General features: G+C 42.4%; 1 protein-coding gene across 1 annotated transcript; it reads right to left on the reverse strand.

The window, feature by feature from the left end:
- Nucleotides 1-601: 601 nt before the first annotated feature.
- LOC115355188 (protein NLRC3-like) lies at nucleotides 602-15,261 on the reverse strand. Its single transcript, XM_030045895.1, has 9 exons — nucleotides 15,198-15,261; nucleotides 13,667-13,771; nucleotides 13,068-13,146; nucleotides 12,654-12,882; nucleotides 10,739-12,512; nucleotides 10,440-10,613; nucleotides 8,786-8,959; nucleotides 2,291-2,337; nucleotides 602-1,222 (listed from the first exon to the last, which is right to left on the reverse strand). The coding sequence occupies exons 1-9, from the start codon at nucleotides 15,245-15,247 to the stop codon at nucleotides 693-695; spliced, it is 3,162 nt and encodes a 1,053-aa protein (XP_029901755.1). The 5' UTR covers nucleotides 15,248-15,261; the 3' UTR covers nucleotides 602-692.
- Nucleotides 15,262-21,492: the final 6,231 nt, after the last annotated feature.

The following is a 21,492-nucleotide window of genomic DNA, read 5'->3' on the forward strand; positions in this document are numbered from 1 at the left end:
GGTTCTGCATCAGACATACAGAGAGAAAGACAGACTGCTGTGGTTTGCAGGTATAGCAATTTAAAACCCTGAAAGGCTTAGATAGAGGGATAGATGACGACAAGTCAAAAACTTCAGGTCAGCAGGAATGGTTTCAAAGAGTTTAAAAGTTTTCATATAAAATGCACACTATCAAATTTACAATAACATAAGGAAGTTCAAATATGGTACAAAACTGCAATGTTTCAGATAGGAACATTTGTATGGTGTATAATAACAGTAGCAACAATGAAATTTACATAAAAAGCATGATTAGAGATGACATTATCCAGGCTTTCACACACTAACACAAACTGTATAAAACTACATACGTACGACTGGATTTGATACAATGCTGCTGTTTCCTGTTTCCTTTTTCTTCAAAAAAGTAAAATGGACCTTTCATCTCCACTAGAACAGTGTAAGAAGGGAAAAGGAGATATTTCTCTTTGGTTGAACATCTTTGATTAGGGGTCATATCTACACAGTATTAACTAAAGAGCAAAACTACAGTCTAAACAGGAGATTTTAGCCTGTGAATCAGCAAAGACAGGAGATCAGATGAATACCCTTGCCTCAAAAAAGAAAGGACAAAGGAAATAACAAAAGAAATATGTCCATGTTCTTGTACTTGTGTGATGTTAGAAGTGTTTTCTCCACACAGGAGGCGACTCTCACTCCATCTGACACAGAGACACTGAGGAACCTAACCAAACCCCAAAGGCCGGGTACAGAGGTTGAGTGAATGTGGAGGTGAAGGTGTGGAGGTGGATCAGTGTGTCAGAGGAGACGCTGTAGAAGGACAGAGAGCCAGCAGGCCAGTCCAGATACACTGCCACTCTGTGAGGGGAGGCAGGGACACGGATGGCTGTGCTGATGTTGTTGTGCCAGACAGAGAAACTTTTATCAAAGCAGATCAGACTCCAGGAGTTTTTGTTCCATCCAAACCTGCTGTCATCACCGTCTCCTCTCCTGCTGATTCCTCTGTAAGTCACTGTGATATGAACCCATCCTTCCCACTCGACCTCCCAGTAACAGCGACCAGTCAGACCATCTCTACACAGGATCTGCCACCAGCAGTCAAACCTCTCTGGGTGATCAGGATATGGCTGCTCCTCTTCCACTGATGTCACCTTCCTGTTGTCCTCAGACAGGACGAGGTGTCTGTTTGCTGTGTTTGTGTCCAGTTTGAGTTCATAGGAATCTGATGGAGAGAACAAGACACAAAACACCAGCAGGTTGTTATCTAACACACCTGTTGTCTTTATTATCTGTTGCTTTATTAACAGTTTCAAGTCAATCGTTTAACACGTTCATGATGCCAGAACTGTTTATATGGAAAGCAAAAGGTTTTTATGGTAAATCTTTTTTTTTTTTTTTTGTCTTTTTTCCGTTTTTTCATTATTTTAATTTCATTTGTTTTAATTATGCACTTTGTAGGTTGTATTTTATGTTTTATCCTATTTTATCTTGCTATATAAAGAAAAACTTTGTAGCTTTGTTTTGAAAAATGCAAAATAATTACAATAATACTTATAATAATGATAATAATTGTTGTCATTATTGTTATTACTATTATTAGCATTAGCACTATTGGCATTATTCTTATTGTTGTTTTGTTATTATCATGATTATCATTATTATTACAGTTTAGTAGCAGACACATAATATAACTGTGGTCATAATTCATTATAATTGGCTTGTCATTGGTTGCAACATTCAACATGTTCAGTTCTGTTTTGTGCCTTTCTGTGTTACTCGTTCACTTTAAGAGCTAAGTGTGTTGCCATAGTAACAGCTAACTCCTTGTGGTGGTATAAAAGCAGTTTGTGGTGTGTGTTACGGCGCCATGTTACTGAGCAGCAACATGTGTTAGCACTGCAACAAACAACACGCCAGTTGGCCAAGTCAAGCAGAGAAGTTGTCTGCCTCTGTTTCCCCACAACATCCACGCTGGAAACACACAACTTCCACATGTTAGACATTTCAGCACAGAGATGGACACCACTCAGTTAGGATGATACAAGCATGGACATTTTTACTTTGTGGACTTCAGTTGTGATCAAAGGAATAAAAATCAATTGATAAAAATTAAACAGCCAAATGAGGATCAGGGAATAAAGACGCTGTTTGTTCTTGAGCAGCAACTAAATGATTTTTGGTTCAACATTAAAAGCAGCTGAGAACAAACAGCAGAAGCTGCAGCTGCACCATCTAAACAGCTGAATGTTTGCTGCTTTGTGTTCAGGAATCAAACTAAATCCACACTTACACTTCCTCAGGCCTGGTTTCAACCACTGCTCTCCACCATGGTCCACCCTGGAGGAAGAAACAGAGTCAGAGCAGCAGATCCTCTTTGAGGATGGAAACATGGGCAGTAAATAATAATAATAATAATAATAATAATAATAATAATAATAATAATGATAATACCGGTAATAATAATAATAAAACTTTATTTGTACAGCACCTTTCATACAAGAATTGCAGCTCAAAGTGCTTCACAATAAAAAAGAAGAATATTTGAAAACATTAAAATAAAACATTAAAAACAGCACAGGGTGAAATTAAAAGGAAAAGGCAAAAAGCGAGAACTTTGAAATAAAACAAAAGATGCAAATAAAACAATAAAAGACAACAGTGTGGAATAAAATAGGAGCTAGTAAAAGGCTAGAGTGAAAAGGTAGGTTTTAGTCTTCTTTTAAAGTTATCTAGTGAGCTAGCTTCCCTGATGTCTAAAGGTAGTGTGTTCCAAAGTTTGGGGGCGTAAGGGACTGTTGTGGGGAACCAATAAGCCAGCAGCTGATGATCGCAGTGCTCTTTGGGGTGCATAGCCAGTAAGGGAGTTGACAATGTAGCTCGGTCTTAGCCCATGAGGTGCTTTATATACAAGTAGGAGAGCCTTAAAGTCAACTCTAAATGTTACAGGGAGCCAGTGTAGGGCAGCTAAGACTGGACTAATATGCTCTCTCTTCCTGGTTCTGGTTAATAAGTGAGCAGCAGAGTTTTGGATGAGCTGAAGTCTGTCAGTAGTTTTCTTTGGGAGGCCAGTAAAAAGTACGTTACAGTAGTCAAGTCTGCTTGAGATAAAAGCATGTATTAGTTTTTCAGCATCTTTTTGATTTATAAATGGTCGCACGTTCGCGATGTTTCTAAGGTGGAAGAATGATGTCTTCGTCACCTTATTAATGTGAGACTTGAAGCTAAGATCTGGATCCAATACAATGCCAAGACTTGTAACCTCAGATTTAATCCTGGGAGCCAGTTTCCCCAAGTTAATGGACAGCATCTCTCTTTTTGTTTTGGGGCCAACTAACAGGATCTCTGTTTTTGTCTTCATTTAACTTTAAGAAGTTATCACTCATCCATTTGTTCACCGCCATGAGACAGGTAGTGATGGGATTTATCGCTGTAGCATCATTTGGTTCAGCAGAAATATACAGTTGTGTGTCGTCTGCATAACTATGAAAACATATATTGTGCCTTCTGATGATGTCACCGAGTGGCAGCATGTATAGTGAGAATAGTAATGGACCAAGGCAGTCCCCTGTGGAACTCCATAGCAGTTGTCCTGTTCCCCAGACACATGATCTCCCAGTCTGACGTAAAACTTTTTCCCTTTGATGTAAGTTTTAAACCAGTGCAACACACAGTCAGAAAGACCAACCAATTTTTCAAGGCGATTGATTAAGATGTCATGGTCAATCGTATCAAACGCAGCGCTAAGGTCTAAGAGGATAAGAATTGAGACCTTATTTTCATCATAGTTAAGTCTGAGGTCACTGACGATTTTAGCAAGTGCCGTTTCAGTGCTATGATGTTTTCTAAAGCCTGATTGAAATTCCTCTAGGATGTTATTTTCATTAAGAAAGGCATTCATTTACGCTGCAACTATTTTTTCAAGTATCTTACTAATGAATGGTATGTTTGATATTGGTCTATAGCTGCTTAGTGCATTACTATCGAGGTTGGGTTTCTTTAGTAAAGGTTTTACAACAGCTGTTTTGAACTCATCTGGGAAGATGCCAGTTTGAAGTGACATGTTTATAATTGCCAGGGCATGACTTGATATACTGTTGAAGACCCGTTTAAAAAATGCTGTAGGTACAGGGTCAACACACGAGGTAGTGGAGTTGCATTCATTAACAGTCTTAGAGAGCTCAAATAATGTTATGCTGGTGAATTTCCCCATGGTTGCATAGTTTTTACAGCATTTTCTGAGATCACCTGCGTTTGCATTGGTGTCTGGATTAACAGGAATAGTAGTTCTGATGTTATTTTGTTATTGAAGAACAGTGAAAGTTCTTCACATCTAGATGCAGAGAACTGTGGTGAAGTGGGAGCAGTGTTGAGTAGCTGGTCAATAGTGGAGAACAATATTCTAGAGTTTCCTGAATTCTCTGTGATAATCTTGGAAAAGTAGTTCATTCTTGCCAGACGTATTTCCTTGTTATATGTGTTCATGGCTTCTTTGTATATGTTACAGTGAACTGTGAGCTTGGTTTTCCTCCATTTTCTTTCAGCTGCCCGACATGTTCTCTTTGCTTTTTTTTTTTAACACTGTTATTGTTTAACCATGGGGATATTCTTGTTATGGTCTGGATTGTTGATGGTATGTTTTGGTTGTTTGGGGGTGTTTTGGTTTTTCTTTGTGTTTTTTGCTTGCAGTGTTGGAGTGTGGCAGAGGCGGGGCTGAGCTGTTTCTCCTGAGGTTCGGGAAGGCACCGGGCGTGACTTCATCTCCTCACTCTGGACAGCTCACCTGGTGGCAATTACCTTGTTATCTTCTCCACATAAGCCAGCTCAGACTTCACTCCAGTGCCAGATAATTCCGTCTTGTTCGGTAGAGCCAGTTCTCAAGCCTACTAGTGTTTTTGCTGTTTTCTCTTGCCTTAAAAGTCATTTTCTGACAACCATTTTGTCTTTTTCCAGCCCCGAGCCTCGCCGCCTCCAGCTCCTGCCTCCTGCTGCCCTCCACCTGCTGAGACCGTTTTGTTTGCACCCTGAGTATTCGTTTGGACAATAAAACCCCTTTTTTGAACTTGATTCTTGGTCTCCTGCTACTTGGGTCCACTTAGTCCTCCAGGCCGTAACAATTCTGTCTGTAAACTTCTTTTTTACCTTTAGCGGGGCAACAGTATTTAAAGCAGCTGACAGGGTGTTGTTGAATTGCTTAATCATGTCATTTAGAGTGCAGTCACCACAACCCACCACTGTGTGGCTCAAATGATCTCATGAGATTAGCAAGTTAGCTTTGGCCTCATCATCAAGAAATCTCTTTGTAACCAAGTACTCCCTCTTAGTTTTTGTTAAGGTTAGGGTGGCATTGAAGAGCACACAGTGGTGATCAGAAATGGGCAGTTCAAGTACTGAAACATTCCCAATGTTTAACTCTGTTGTTATTACCAGGTCTAGGGTGTTACCATGCTGGTGAGTGGCTTCAGTTACATGTTGAATGAGTGCAAAGCTGTCCAGTATGTTCATAAACTCAGTGGCATTGGAGTCATTCTTTTTGTTGATGTGAATGTCCAGGTCTCCATTCATTATTAACCTGTCATATCTAGTGATTGAGACCAACTCTGTAAACTCCTGTAGGAATGCTGATGAGTATCCTGGTGGCCGGTACAGTGTAACCATAAGTACGGCTTGTTCTGACTTGAGCTCAAAAGCAAGATATTCAAATGATGCAAAATCACCAAGGTCAATGTCATTGCATACTAACTGTGTAGAAAAAATGGCTGCAATCCCTCCTCCTCTCCTGTTTTGTCTGACTGACTGATAGAACTGAAAATTTGGTGGACAGGCCTCTAGCAGTGTTGCTGTACCAGTAACACTGTTTAGCCACGTCTCAACTAAAAATATGCAATCTAAGTTCCTTTCAGTTATCAGATCCCTAATCAAGAAAGATTTATTGGCCAATGATCTGACATTAAAAAGAGCTAGTTTCAGCTGTAGGGATGATGTGACAGGAAAGGAGGATGATTGCTCTTGAACACTGACAGACTTCAGATTGTTAAGACAGGTACCATATGGTCTGTAAATGCTACGATGTGTACCTATTATCACAGGGATTGAAAAGGCTATTTGACCTCCATAGGGCCCTGACTTTGCCTGGAGAACATTATTGATATCAGTATCACAGCCTGGACCTGGCACATATCAGTCGGAATCACAGTCGTGAAGGTTTATCGGGGGTGGAGGGGCCAGATGACTTTTGGTCGATAGGTGTTTCAGGCGTGGTGGAATGGGAGGGGCATGATGATGAGTGGGGTTAAGGGGAGAAAATGTGGGGATTTGATGGGGTGTACGTTGGATTCCAATACTAACAAGGTCCTTCATCCTGTCAGTGAAATCCAGAAGTGGGGAGTCAGGACTGAAAGGAGCAAGTGGGGGGCTTGGTGGGGACTGGGGTGGTGAAGACTGGGAGTCTCCAGTTGGGGCTGGGGCAGACTCCTCTAGTTGGGGTGAGGGTGCTGATTTTGGAGCTGACACCTCTTTCTGGGTCAGCTGTCCTCCATGATCCATTCTCAGGCACAAGCAGTTCCTCCCCACAGCACCGACTTATTGGTTGTTTTGGGTTGTCTTGCTGCTTACAAAAAAACTGGGCAAAGGAGAGCCCGCATGCCCCGCCGGAACGTTTGCTGCCGGGTACAACATGGACTCCTGGGAGAAGTGGAGGGTGATGTGCCTGTCGATTCTTTCCGTCGAGGATTTTGAAGACGTCTACATGATTGGATTTATGATAACAGGATTTCTGCTGTTTGGTGCTGGTGGATTCCTGATTTATCGCAAAGTTCAGAGGGTGTTGGCAGCGCTTTTGGTTCTGGAGAAGCTGCCAGCCATAGAAGGTTTGTGCCGAGCTAACAACACTCAGACTCATGCGTTGTGAGAACTGATTCGTGAATCAATCCGCAAGCAGGAAGAAATTCCTGGACTTTTACGCCAGTTGGGTAATAACTTGGAGAAGTTGGAAGCTCGACACTGAGGAAATGTGCCATAATTTGAAATTATTCGGAATCACCGAGAGAACCACAAAGACTCAAGGCTGATGGAAATTGAAGAGTCAGCCTGACCAAAACAATCACCTTATCCACAATTCGGCGCCCAAGCGACCTTGGAAGGCCGCTATCTTCAATTTCTCCTGGATGTTTATGCAGACAGCCGCTCTCTCCCACTCCCTCCCCATCACCCTGCACCTGGGAACTTCAACTCTGTTCAGGACTCACGAGGCCGTCTCCTGGGCAACGGCCGGGGGTGTCATCTTATCAGACGGCAGAGACAATGTGTAGTCTGTATGGGGAAGATGGTCCTGGACTTACGCATACACATACACAAGGACACATATGCACGCATTCCTTGAAATTCAACGCCTTGTTGGCCACCCACCCCCTCTCCCTCCCGTTTTCAGTGCAGCTCGTGGGTGCGGAGCACCGTAGTGGCTGCATACGCCCCTCGTCTGTGCTGGACATCTCACCTTCCCAAATCCCTCCCCCCTTCCACATGTGCAATGTCTTGAGTCATGTTTTTTATTATGTGCTTATTGTGCTGGGGTGTGTTTTTTTGGTAATGCCATGTTGTGCTCCCTTTGGAGCCCAGTTTGACATTTGGCCAGTTTGACATCCATCTGGCTTAAAGAGGTGCCTGCGTTCCCAAAAAATATGGAAATTGTCAATGTACTTCACAGGTAGAGCAGCACATGTAGCTTTGTGGTTTGGTCTTATTTCTTTTTGAAGCCACCGTCCATGGCTGTTTTCTCATTGGTACAGGGGTTGAAGAGATACTCCTGCGTGAAGGCAATGCAGGCCAACCAGTTTCATCACTAATCTCCTGGTGCTGGGTTCTGCCTGTTAGCTGTCTTTGCATATCAGATGTGTCTTTACCTGAATTATGCTTTGGCTTTGTTCCAAGCAGGTTCCAGGGAGGACTACTGGTAGATTTACTGCCGCTCACATAGCTCTCCTTCTTGGTGGTGCTGCTAATTAGCTGTCCGTTAGCCTGCTCCTGTGTGCTGTTTTGGGTCATCGGTAGAGTTGTTTCATTCCCATATTGTCCATTCATCTCCACATTCATTTCGAGCCATTGAATTTTAGTTTCCAGTTTCACCGGCAAAATAAAAAAGCTCTAAAAGTAGTGATAACCTTGAGTTTCAATAATGGATTAAGCTCTGAGGGATGTATAGGTGTCCAGGACCCTTTTTCTAAGAAATGTGAAGTAAAAGAAAGAGTTAAAAATGGAAAAAAAAAAAGAAAGCAAAGCGGAGAGCAAAGAGTGGAGCGTCTGCACTCAGTCAAAGCAGGAAGCAGGAAATAACCTTCCCTATGAAGGATTTCACAGAGCACGTCACTCATATCCACCATTCAACATGAAACAATATTCCTCAGGCCTCTAGAAGACATTGTGTGTGTCTCTCCATACCTGAGAGCCTCCAGTCTCCAGGTTGGATCCTCCAGTCCAGCAGAGAGCAGCTTCACTCCTGAGTCTCCTGGATGATTGTAGCTCAGGTCAAGCTCTCTCAGATGGGAGGGGTTGGAGCTCAGAGCTGAGGCCAGAGAAGCACAGCCTTCCTGTGTGAGCAGACAGCCTGACAGCCTGCACATGGACACACCAAAAACAACAACACAGTCTGATACAGGTACATGTTGGATTTTTTCATCACCACGCTAGTCTGAAATTAGCTGGGTTCATTCAGACAAATATTCAAATGTGTGATCAGCTTTGTGTTTTCATTTAGTCCAGATTGAAAGCTCTTGAGTTCTCCGATCCTGACCTGAGAGCCTCCAGTCTGCAGCGTGGATTCTCCAATCCAGCAGAGAGACGCTTCACTCCTGAATCCTGCAGCTGGTTGTCACTCAGGTCCAGCTCTCTCAGACTAGAGGACTGGGAGCTGAGAACTGAGGCCAGAGCTGCACAGCTTCTCTCTGACAGATTACACACACTCAGCCTGGATGGACATTAAAACAGAAGAAAATGTCATAGTTGTCAGTTTTCCTGGGACACTGAAGTCATGTTGCTAATAGTGATAATAATCTTTCTTCATGACAGCCTTATCTAAAAGCAAGCTGACAGTGAGCTCTGCATGCTGCTGTAGCTCACTGAGCTGAATGCAGCACTAACAACACCACTCGGAACCACTCGGAAAATAAGTGGCTTTTAACAATTTTGACAATAACAATGTATGATGACTCAGAAGTCCTGATATACAGTTAGGTCCATAAGTATTTGGACAGAGACACAGTATTCATAATTTTTCCCTTGTACACCACCACAGTGGATTTGAAATGGAGTTATCAAGATGTGACTGAAGTGCAGAATTCCTGCTTTTATTTAAGGAGCTGAACAAAAATATGGAATTAACCTTTTAGGAATTACAGCCACTTTTAAACACTGTCACCCCATTTTCATGGCCGTATGACTTTTTGCCTCATTATTCCATGACAAATTAAGAAAATAAAAGCTCTGAAGTTCATTCCAAGTGTTTGTGTTTGCATTTGGTAGCTGTTGATCAGAACCCTCAACATGTGATCTAAAGATGTGAAGGTGCAGGTGAAGGTGGCCATCATTAGGCTCAAAAAGCAAAATAAAATCTATCATACAGATAGCAACAACTTTAGGAGTAGCCAAATCAACAGTTTGGTAAATCCTGAAAAAGAAGCTTTTCACCTGAAGACCAAACTGAAGGTCCAAAGACCCACAAACCAGCAGTAGCTGAAGGAGCTGCAGTAAAGGCTTGGCAGAGCGACTCAAGGGAGGAAACTCAGAATTTGCTGATGTTGTCCACAGGTTCCAGACTTCAGGAAGACACAGACTGCAAAGGGTTTTCCTCCAAATATTGAATATAATCCTTATAATTATCGTTATGTATGTTATATGTTTGTCCAATTCCTTTTGAGCCTCTGAAAATGGGGTGGCAGTGTATAAAAGTGGCTGTAATTCCTAAAAAGTTAATTACATATTACTGCTCAAACCATTAAATCAAAGCTGAAAGTCTACATGCTTTTCCAGTCAGGAAGTCCATTTGGACAAATGTGTAAAAACATTTGGAGGAAAAAAAAGAAATACTGGGTCTGACCTGAGAGCCTCCAGTCTCCAGGTTGGATCCTCCAGTCCAGCAGAGAGCAGCCTCACTCCTGAGTCTCCTGGATGATTGTAGCTCAGGTCCAGCTCTCTCAGATGGGAGGGGTTGGAGCTCAGAGCTGAGGCCAGAGAAGCACAGCCTTCCTGTGTGAGCAGACAGCCTGACAGCCTGCACATGGACACACCAACAACAACAACACAGTCTGATACAGTTACAGGTTGGATTTTTTCAGCAGCACACTAATCTGAAATTATCTGGGTTCATTCAGACAAATATTGAAATGTGTGATTGGCTTTGTGTTTTCATTTAGTCCAGTTTGAAAGCTCTTGAGTTCTCCAATCCTGACCTGAGAGCCTCCAGTCTGCAGTGTGGACTCTCCAGTCCAGCAGAGAGACACTTCACTCCTGAATCCTGCAGCTGGTTGTTACTCAGGTCCAGCTCTCTCAGACTACAGGACTGCGAGCTGAGAACTGAGGCCAGAGCTGCACAGCTTCTCTCTGACAGATTACAGCCACTCAACCTGAGGAGGAATTAGTGAAGAACAAGGTAAATCTGACAATGTAAACTTTTTTCTCATGTAAGAACATTTACCTGTAGTTCACCAAAGTTAAAGTATTAAATATATCCAATTCTAAATGAACCTACACAGATTTCTTGGAGGCTTTAACCACTGGCAGCAGCCTCAGAAGAGCCTCCTCTGAAGCAGAGTATTTCTTCAGGTCAAACACCTCCAGATCTTCTTCTGATGACAGTAAGATGAAGACCAGAGCTGACCACTGAGCAGGGGAGAGTCTGGCTGTGGAGAGACGTCCTGATCTCAGGTACTGTTGGATCTCCTCCACTAGAAAATGGTCATTCAGCTCATTCAGACAGTGGAACAGGTTGATGCTTCTCTCTGGAGAGGGACTGTCTTTGATCTTGTCTTTGATGTACTGGACTGTTTCCTGATTGGTAAGTGAGCAACTTCCTTTCTGTGTCATTAGGCCTCGTAGGAGAGTCTGATTGGTCTGCAGTGAAAGACCCAGGAGGAAGCGTAGGAACAAGTCCAGGTGTCCATTTGGACTCTGTAAGGCCTTCTCCACAGCACTCTGGGGGAGGGGTTTTAGTTGGGAGGCTGATTGTTCTTCTGACAGCAGACTGACTCCAGAGTTGATGAATGTCAGAGAGACATAAAGAGCAGCCAGAAACTCCTGAAGGCTCAGATGGACGAAGCAGAAAACCTTGTCCTGGTACAGCCCACGCTCCTCTTTAAAGATCTGTGTGAACACTCCTGAGTACACTGAGGCTGCTCTGATATCAATGCCACACTCTGCCAGGTCTGCTTCATAGAAGATCAGGTTGCCTTTCTCCAGCTGCTCAAAAGCCAGTTTTCCCAGAGACAGGATCATCTCCCTGGTCTCTGGAGTCCAGAGTGGATCTGTCTCACCTCTCCCATGATACTTGACGTTCTGCACTTTGGACTGAACCAGCAGGAAGTGGATGTACATCTCAGTCAGGGTCTTGGGCAGGTCTCCTCCCTCACTGGTCTTCAACACGTCCTCCAGAACTGTAGCAGTGATCCAGCAGAAGACTGGGATGTGGCACATGATGTGGAGGCTTCGTGACGTCTTGATGTGGGAGATGATTCTGCTGGCCTGCTCCTCATCTCTGAATCTTTTCCTGAAGTATTCCTCCTTTTGTGGGTCAGTGAAGCCTCTCACCTCTGTCACCATGCCAACACACTCAGGAGGGATCTGATTGGCTGCTGCAGGTCGCGTGGTTATCCAGACGTGAGCAGAGGGAAGCAGATTCCCCTTGATGAGGTTTGTCAGCAGAACGTCCACTGAGGTGGACTCTGTAACATCAGTCAGGATCTGGTTGTTCTTGAAGTCCAGAGGAAGTCGACACTCATCCAGACCATCAAAGATCAACACAACCTGGAACTGCTCAAACCTGCTGATTCCTGCTTCTTTGGTCTCAGTGAAGAAGTGATGAACAAGTTCCACCAAGCTGAACTTTTTCCCTCTCAGCAGATTCAGCTCTCTGAAAGTGAATGGAAATGTGAAGTGGACATGCTGGTTGGCCTTGTGTTCAGCCCAGTCCAGAGTGAACTTCTGTGTTAAGACTGTTTTCCCAATGCCAGCCACTCCCTTTGTCATCACTGTTCTGATTGGTCCATCTCTTCCAGGTAAAGCTTTAAAGATGTCCTCACATCTGATTGGTGTTTCTGGTGTGTCTGGTTTCCTGGATGCTGTTTCAATCCATCTGACCTCATGTTCCTCATTGAGCTCTCCACTCCCTCCCTCTGTGATGTACAGCTCTGTGTAGATCTGATTCAGAAGTGTTGGGTTTCCTGCTTTAGCAATCCCCTCAAACACACACTCACACTTCTTCTCCAGCTTAGATTTGAGTTCACGTTGGCAAAGAGCAGAGAGAGTTTCTGAATGAACAAACAAACAAAAAACAGAGAAATTCATTTCAGAAATGTCTGGATTTGCAGCCAAGTTTAGAAATGAAAATAATTTCCATTTTCCCATCATGCCTCCTCTCCATCCTGTTGAAGGTGTTAAAATTCTCTTACTGCTTTGCAAACGCTCAGCCAGCTCCTCCTGCTTCATTCTCCTCAGGAGGTGCAGTGTGATCTTCAGAAAAGCCTCTCTGCTGCTCCTCCTCTGCTTTTCCTCCTCACCGTCCAACACCTCCTCATCCTCCCTCTGCCTCTTTAAGCATTCTGGGTAATCTGGACTTAGAGACCTCTGGATGTTTTTCAGCTCGTTCTTCACAAAGGTGACGATGTTCTCCTCCAGCAGCTGGAACAGAAAAACATACGACTAAAACTTCATTTCTAAACTCTGGACACAAAATCAGACATGAAAAAAAAAAAAAAAAATCCATCTTGCACAGATTGAAAGTCCTCACATTTTGGCTGCTATGAGCAGACTGGTTCTTCTAAAATTAGAGAGCAGCTGAAGTTAAAGGCTGGACATTTACACACCAGAAATATGGAGGCCAGGTCTGTTTGATGCTCCTGGGCAGACTGACCACTGGGAACCTCTGAGCTCTGCTGGTGGACTCTGTGGAGGACACACACACACACACACACACAAACACCATTAACCATTTATAGGGCAAGTGTCTTTTTTGTGGTTATTTCAGAAATTTTACATATCAGGCCCATGCCCTGTCTCAGTTAGTTCAATAATCATTTGGTCTTCACCCAGCCAATCAGCAAAGATCGCTCTACATCCCAGGTCACATGATTGTGGCATTTGACCAATCTCAATGGCTTTGATTTTCTATTACAAAATGAAAATTTTAGAAAAAATTTATAGAAGTAATAAAGTCCTGTCATGTTCTCTAATAACAGTCTAGGGTTGTTTTTTTTTTTTTTTTTTTTTTTTTAATTTCAAAGTATTTCAATGAGTGCCCTATAAAGGGTTAAGGATGTTGTGCTGTGTCATGATAGCTGCTGGCAGAAACTCAAGATGAAAATGTTGCTCTGATTATTGGATGTCATGTTCTGAAAGAGGAAACTCAACAGAGGATGAAGAGTCAAACTCATTTTATATCTCATGACTGTGAAAATGATATCACCTTGGATCAGTAGAGTGCTGTCCATCTTTGAAATTTATAAATCGATCCATAGAGCAGTCACTCCTCATGGACACACAGCTGGGTTCAGGGGGGGTCTGGTCTCTCCTGCTGGATCAGGATCAGATGAGATCAGACTTTATTGTCTCTCTCGACAGAAATTTGTCTTTTGAGAGAACACAGTTAACATAGCAGCATACAGCCTCTCCATACACACACAAGGTATCCCTGTATATGTACAATCAAACTACAGTTAGCATACAGCGGCCAGTTGTTCAAAAAATTTTATCTGTATAAAAGTGATCCAGTTTGGATGAAATCTTGAAAGCGGGTTGTTCCAAAGGAAAAAGGAATCCTTTAATCAGTTTAGACCATGTGACCCAATTTTGGTTTCGATCCAGATCAAACCTTCAGTTTGTGTTGTTCCAAACTTTTAGGTAGGATTGGGACACATTTGATCCAAAAAAGCTGGATTATTCTGACCCCAGGGGAAGGGTGGATTCATTGTTGATTTCGGGAGCAAAATATAATAAAAGTAACTTAAACTGGTCAAATAATACAACATTTGTGTCATGTAGTGTATATATACACATTAATTTTTTCATTTGCACTTGATTTATGAAAACATATTAATGATAAATTAGATAAAGCAGACAGTCGTCTACATGCTAAACCTGTCAGGACAGTGAAGTGAAAAAATAGTGAACATAAAATAATTGATAAATTAAAGCCCCCAAAAATATTCAGTATCAAACAAAAATTATTAAAATGTATCTTTCATTTCTCACTTATAATTACATTGACTCAGTCATCAGTAATTTTAAACAACTGCATCTCCAGTTGCACAAATCAAGAATTCTGAATGTCCTTTTACTTCATATCTGGACATTTATAATGTAAAACACCTCTACAAATTATAAAAAAAATAAAAAAAGTGAATAACATATAGCTTTTTTGTTTGTTTGTTTGTTTGTTTTGTTTTTGGGGGGTCAGATGAAAGAATATATATATATATATATATATATATTGTATTGTTTTATTTTCTCTGTGTTTTCCAATAAAACTATTCTACCTGTTATTCGTCATATAGATTATATTGTAATATTTAGTCCCATTTTGAGCCTTTTTATCTGGTTTTGGTAATCCTTAAAAGTCTGTATCTGGATCAGAGTAATCCAATCCAATGTTGCTTTGAAAAAACAGTATGAAAATAAGACAGATTATGTGATCCTGGACAGCAAAGAATGGGATTCCAAAATCCGGATCACTTTCATCCAGATTAAATCTTTTGAGCAGCTGGCCCTGTCACACACACAGATCCATACACACCAGTACACACTGAAAATACTGCAGGCTCCCACACTAATACTGCACATTCCACTATTATCCATTCACTGCAGCAGATATTGCACGGCCTACACCAAGACAGAAACATGAGGAACACACTGAAGGTCTCTGTGTCCTTATCTAAGGACTGTGAAGATGATACTAACAACTCCATCTGTTCTTCATCACCTTTACTTTTTAAAATTACCTTTTATCAGCAGAGTGGCAGCCATCTTTGAAGTGAATAGGTTCAATCATAGACCCGTCACTCCTCATGGACACACAGCTGGGTCCAGGTTCAGGTTCAGGTTCAGGTCCAGGTTCAGGTCCAGGTTCAGGTCCAGGTTCAGGGGGCTCTGGTCTCTCCTGCTGGACTGGGCTTCAACACAACACACACAGAGCTTTTCCTGTGAATAATGCTGCTGTGCTGATTTGCCTGCTGAGCTCTGAGATGGAGAACAGTCATGGACAGTCAGAGATCCTCATCTCACCTCTTAGCTTTGGTCTGGCTGTCATGTTCCCCAGACAGAGAGCTTTCAGAGGCAGGGAGCCCCTCCTCTCTCTCCTCACACACATCCATAGCCGAGCCGACACCTTGACACAAACACAGCGGCTCATTCATGACAACAAACTTTCCATGACAGGATATTTCACTCATGCATATCCATGTCGCCAGCTTAGATTTGTTTGACTGAAGAGCATTTCTTATGTTGTTCCTCCTGCATATTTCACCACATGATCTGAGATTAAAATCAAACTGATGCTCACTTTGGTCGACACTGAAAACAATTTAGGTAAACATCTTTAGACAATATTAATGTTGTTGACAAAGTCAGATGTTAGCAGTGAAAACACAATGGTACAAGGAATTCCAGTAAAATTGTTGATCTACAAAACATGAAAAGCACATTTTGACAGACGTCACCACCATCTTGTCATCCCAGTCTGCTCTCCAGTCCTCCAGTTCTAAAACACAATGTAGGAGCCTGTTCATCAAACATTTCTAATGATCCCTGGTCGGCTCTTTACCTGCTCAGTCACATCCACATCAAATCAAAGAGACTTTCCAGCTTCACCTGGAGAGGAAACACAGAGAGAGAAGACGCTGCTTGTTCTCCTGTGTCAGTTCTGTCTCTGGAGTTTTGATTTGCAGGCGAGGTCACATTCTCATAACTTTAGTATGAAAATAAAACCTTATCAAACTGGTCTAACCTGTAGCCACACGCCCACAGTCTGCAGCAACACATTCCTGGATCAGGTGATGTAGTTCCACACTGTGTAGAAATACCCAGCAGAAATGTGAAGGACCTGTTGAACTTTCACTTTCAGCTCTTTCTGTTCAGTAGAATAAGACATGCAGCTGTGCAAGAAATTCTTACACTTCACATCATTTCAAAATGCCATCAGCCACTTACACTGACCAAAATGTAGTTTTATTACATTACAAATCTAAAATAAAGCTCACACACACACACACACACACAGTGAAAAACAGAGGCCATCCGAGAGGTGGGGCCATTGGCGCCCCCTCCTGGCAGGGACCAATGGCAACAAAAGGAAATATAACTTCCAAATCATTCTGTTTATCAAGTATGACATGTATTTTTATTGATCATGGGACTGATAATAACTTTTCTCTCCAAGTGGGACCAGTCGTTTGTGTTTCAGCAGGATGACAGATATTGTAACAGTTCATTAATATCCTGATTCTTTTCCTTCTTAATTTTAATTTCATGATTCAGATCTGGGTCTGTATTTATCATGAACTGCACACAGTTGTACAGGTGAGGTCACAGTTTCACACGTCAAAATCACAACTCTGACAGTTTCTCAGTCCCAGGCCAGAGGTTAACCTGCTGGTGCCCCCTCCTTGCAGCTACACACACACACACACACACACACACACACACACACACACACATCTTTATGGGCCATCTCCAAATCTCCAAAACCAGTGTTAGAGCCATTTATTCATTTGTTTTCCTTTGTGATTATTGTTGGATGTTGCACTACACATTCTGAACACTGGGTGGCAGTTGTCTGTAATTGGGGGTGCAAATACACAGGAAGTGTCACTGAGTCACAGGTGTGTTGTCAGGAGGGGAGGCTGGCCCTGCAATCCAAATCTCATACTTCTACTTTTTACTTTTAGTATGTACTGCAGCTGCCCTTACAAAGTATGCAGTGTAGTATGCAGTATGCATGCGTATGCATACTACTGGGACACACTATATACGTCTTCCCTGACCTCCGACCCTCTCACTCACTTCTGCTGCCGTCCGTAGCGCCACATTTGAATGTTGTTGTTGCTGTTTCATACTGCGCTGTCATATTTCCGATCTTCTGTCTTCCTGTCGCTTCTGTTGTCACTGAGCCAGGTGAGTACCGTGTGTGTGTGTGTGTGTCCCTGCGTTCCAAATCGCATACTTATACTTTTTACTTTTAGTATGTACTGCAGCTGCCCTTAAAAAGTATGTAGTTTAATATGTATTGGGACATACTAATTCTTTTTTTCCCTACTAAATAGTATGGTAGTATGGGTATTGGAACGCAGGGTGTGTGTGTGTGTGTGTGTGTGTGTGTGTGTGTGTGTGTCTTCCGTATGTGGGCGTGGCCTGTACACGCAGCGATGTTTATCACCTCTGGTTGGCTTCTACTGTTGACCTTTGACCTCCTGCTGAGGCCCCCCCACCCCCTACTAAAATGGGTCTGAGGTTGACAAAATACAGTTTGATTTAGTTTATTTTGGTTCAGTTTAATGACTGTTTGTTAAAAACTGAAGAAAAATTGGATTTATTTATGTTTTTGCAGTCGCTGTTTTCCAAATACGTCCATGTTTTTTACCTCTTAGTCGGAGTTATCAGAAAAACACAGCTCAGTTTGGTCGCACCTTCTCTTTTTTGTTGATTTTGCTGATTACAAGTCGGAAGGTGGCGCTCATACGGTAAACACCGAATGACACGGAAAACTGAGCGGAAACTAAACTAAAAATCACTCTGATGGATCCGCGATGAAGCGACAGCAGATCCCCGTCAGGAACCGAGCAGAAACTAACCAGGTGCGGCTCGGTGACGCTGAGGTCCTAACATGGCTAAAGACCTCCACCATGGCTGTCAGAAGGGGGGGAGGGGGAGGGAGAGGGGAAGGGGGCGGGGTTACGTCACCTGAAAACCCCCCGGTCCCGTCAGCGCACAGAGCAAACCGGAGCTGAATGCATTCCTCTGCTGCTGTCAGTCAGACGCAGAATAGAGACTTACAGGCCCTTTCACACAGCACTGCTTAAGCATGCATCAAGTGGTGCACACACACACACACACACACACACACACACACAAAGCGCTGACAGATGGCAGTATTCACGGGACAGAGTGACGGTGGTCGACCAAACAGACAGACAGAGAGAAAGAAAGGTTGTGAAAAGGCTGCCTCTCTTTACCTGAGCTCTTTTTTAATCCCTGAATCTAAAAACCAGGATGAATAATCCAAAACTGGATATTCCCAAAACACTGAAACACCCTCATCATCATCATCATCATCATCATCATCATCATCACAAACTGTATTTAACTTTTTTTTCTCTATGAACCTCCATGCAAAATTACAGAAAACAGCCTCCTGAGGTTATTATAGTTTTGCATCTTTCATTCGTTTTCTGACTTTTTGTTTTCAGTTTCAGTTGAGTTTTGTTTTTGTTTTTTTGTTTTTTTAAGTGGGTTTGCTTGTTTGTTTGTTTTTTTTTTAAATGGATAGATTTGATTTTTATTGTTTCAGTGTTTCAGTGTGAGATTTAGTCTGTTTTGTCTTGGGGGTATTTGTCAGGGGAGAGACTCAAACAGAATATTATCCATCTGCTGGTGTAAAACTGACACAGCTAAAAAAAAAAAAAAAAAAGATATATTTCAATAAATAAACTCACAAAGTAGAACAGAGCATGATTGCTGTTACAATGTAAAGTTATTATATTATGTTTGAAAAGGGCCAAAGGTCATAAATAAAACCTTTTTAAAGGAAGAAACCTCAGAAAATTGTCCGTATTAATTCATCCATGCAACTGATCAGCACTGCATAACACACGTGACTGCAGTGTGTGTGTGTGTGTGTGTGTGTGTGTGTGTGTGTGTGTGTTTCATTTAACTCGCCTGAATCTGTGATCTAATTATTTATTTATTTTTATTTTTTTTTACAACAAATCAATTTGATATGCTTTTTATAAATTGAACATTTGCCTGTTTCTGTCACAATCCTGGCGTGTCCGGCACTTCTCTGGTTAGCCCCGCCCTCCTGTTACCTGGTCACATGTCCTCTCCCAGCCAATCAGCTGCCTGCCTGTTCCCCTGCCCGCCCACCTGTTCTTCAGATCCTCAGATCTCAGACATTTCAGACATTTCAAACCTAAAATCATCTGACATGAGAGATTACAGCCGCCGTTATTTCACTGGACAGGGGGTCAATCTGACTCTTTGTTTGTTTGTTTGTTTGTTTGTTTGTTGGCAGGATGCCTGTAAAAGTTATGAACGGATGTTTACTGAAACTTTGTGGTGTCATGCGGCGAGGGAGAACTGATCGAAACGGGATCGGGAGGAAATGGGACGTGATTTCACCTCGGTTTATAATTCTGTCTAACACGATATTATAATCTGACCTCTCCTCTAATTAATAATCTCACCTCAGATTATAATCCTGTCTGCATTAGAAATATTGACAGGAACAGTCCAGTTCCTGATCAATATCTGGGATCAAACAGACTGATCAGTTTATAGCACTGAGCCCCACTGACCAACACATGTTCTGCTCTGTTTAGTGCTCAGTGCTGCCCCCGCTGGACACAACACTGAACTGCAGCCTGTTTTGTGGACGTTGCTCAGATTTAAATCTCTGAAGTGTTAAAAAAAAAAAATAGTGCTTTTGTCCTTTTTTTTAAACAGAGAATATCAAAAATATGCAGCATTTTTAAAACTAAAAATATGACGAATATGACAACGCTCATTTGCATAACATTAAAACTTTTCCCACCACTTTTCTTATCACCGAGTCAAATTCACTTCAGTTACATTTCAGAGTCTGTGTATGGAGATAGAGCTGCGTTCCTCTCTCTCTCTCTCTCTCTCTCTCTCTCTCTCTCTCTCTCTCTCTCTCTCTCCCACACACACACACACACACACACCTCTAAAAGACATAAAGAAACCTTGATGTTTTGCTGCATTCCTGATTGGAGCTTTAATAAAGACACAAAGAACCTTTGATCCTCTGTCAGTGTGTGTGTGTGTGTGTGTGTGTGTGCGTGTGTGTGTGTGTGCGTGTGTGTGTGTGTGTCTGTGTCTGAGGCAAACTGTAAGGAAACTGCTTTGAATGAGAAACGCACAAACACAGAGCTATTATGGAGGGACGGAGAAGGGTTTTTAATGAGAGTGAAATTTAAATCCTGGTCATTGTGCTGCTTTAAGACAGGAGCCAATACACACACACACACACACACACACACACACACACACACACACACACACAGTGCACTCTGACGTGATGCTTTTGCCACAACAGGGACACATACAACTGTACAATCAACAATTTGATGCAAAGAAGTGTGAATGTGTGTGTGTGTGTGTGTGTGTGTGTGTGTGTGAGTGTGTGTGTGTGTGTGTGTGTGTGTAATTTCCTGACTGAGACAGAGGAGGCTCATTCACTTATTATGATCAAAATCAATATTGTGACTTATTATTGTTTCTTACAGTTTCTGCTTTATGATGTTTGAAGTTGACGGCTGATGTGAAACAGACGTGGTGAGTTCGGGCCGATGACATCACAGTGATGTCAGCTGCTGATGTCACGTTCATGTCGTGCAGAACGGACGGCAGGTGCTCATGTTTTAGAAAGAAAGAAGGAAAGAAAGAAAGAAAGAAAGAAAGAAAGAAAGAAAGAAAGAAAGAAAGAATTGAGCAGGATGTTTCTAACGTTAAGTTCTTCCCAAAAGGACTCGAGTCACATGTTGGGTGATCGTATTTTCAAACCCTCGAACCGGGACCCTGAAGTGCACCACATGTTGTTGCACGTGCACATGTACAAGCTTATTAATGCACCACAGACGTTTTCATCAGGATGGGGCACAGTTGTAAATATTTCAGCGGCCGCACGCCCACCGAGCGAAGCCTCCGACACCATGGACAGACTAACGGTTTTGTCTCCCAAAATCAAAGCAGAAGGTCGAAACTGCACAAGAACACCAGAAATACAGATCACCAGGATGGCTCTGCTGTAATATCACATGTACTGACTTTCAGAGACCTTTCCAAAACACAGGCTGCCAGCTGAGGGATTTTCCACTGCTTTGAACGTGGCATCCATATCAACACCTTCTTAAAATAATCGCAAGTCATTTTTTGTCAGAAATGAGTTTTTTTTTTTTGCCTGAATCATCTCCTCTTGATGCTGGCCTCCTCTGGTAAAATCACCAGCATCCTCAGCTGAACAGATCCTGCCATTCTACCCCTGAATCATGTCAAAACTGT

Source organism: Myripristis murdjan, chromosome 23 (assembly GCF_902150065.1).
Source record: "Myripristis murdjan chromosome 23, fMyrMur1.1, whole genome shotgun sequence".
NCBI lineage: Eukaryota > Metazoa > Chordata > Actinopteri > Holocentriformes > Holocentridae > Myripristis > Myripristis murdjan.

Coding starts and splice junctions, on each gene's coding strand:
- LOC115355188 (XM_030045895.1), bottom strand. CDS start 15,247: ATGATTGAACCTATTCACTTCAAAGATGGCTGCCACTCTGCTGATAAA. Junction 12,513..12,653: donor GGCTGAGCGTTTGCAAAGCA/GTAAGAGAATTT, acceptor TTGTTCATTCAG/AAACTCTCTCTGCTCTTTGC. Junction 1,223..2,290: donor GAAACCAGGCCTGAGGAAGT/GTAAGTGTGGAT, acceptor TCTCTCCATCAG/ATTCCTATGAACTCAAACTG.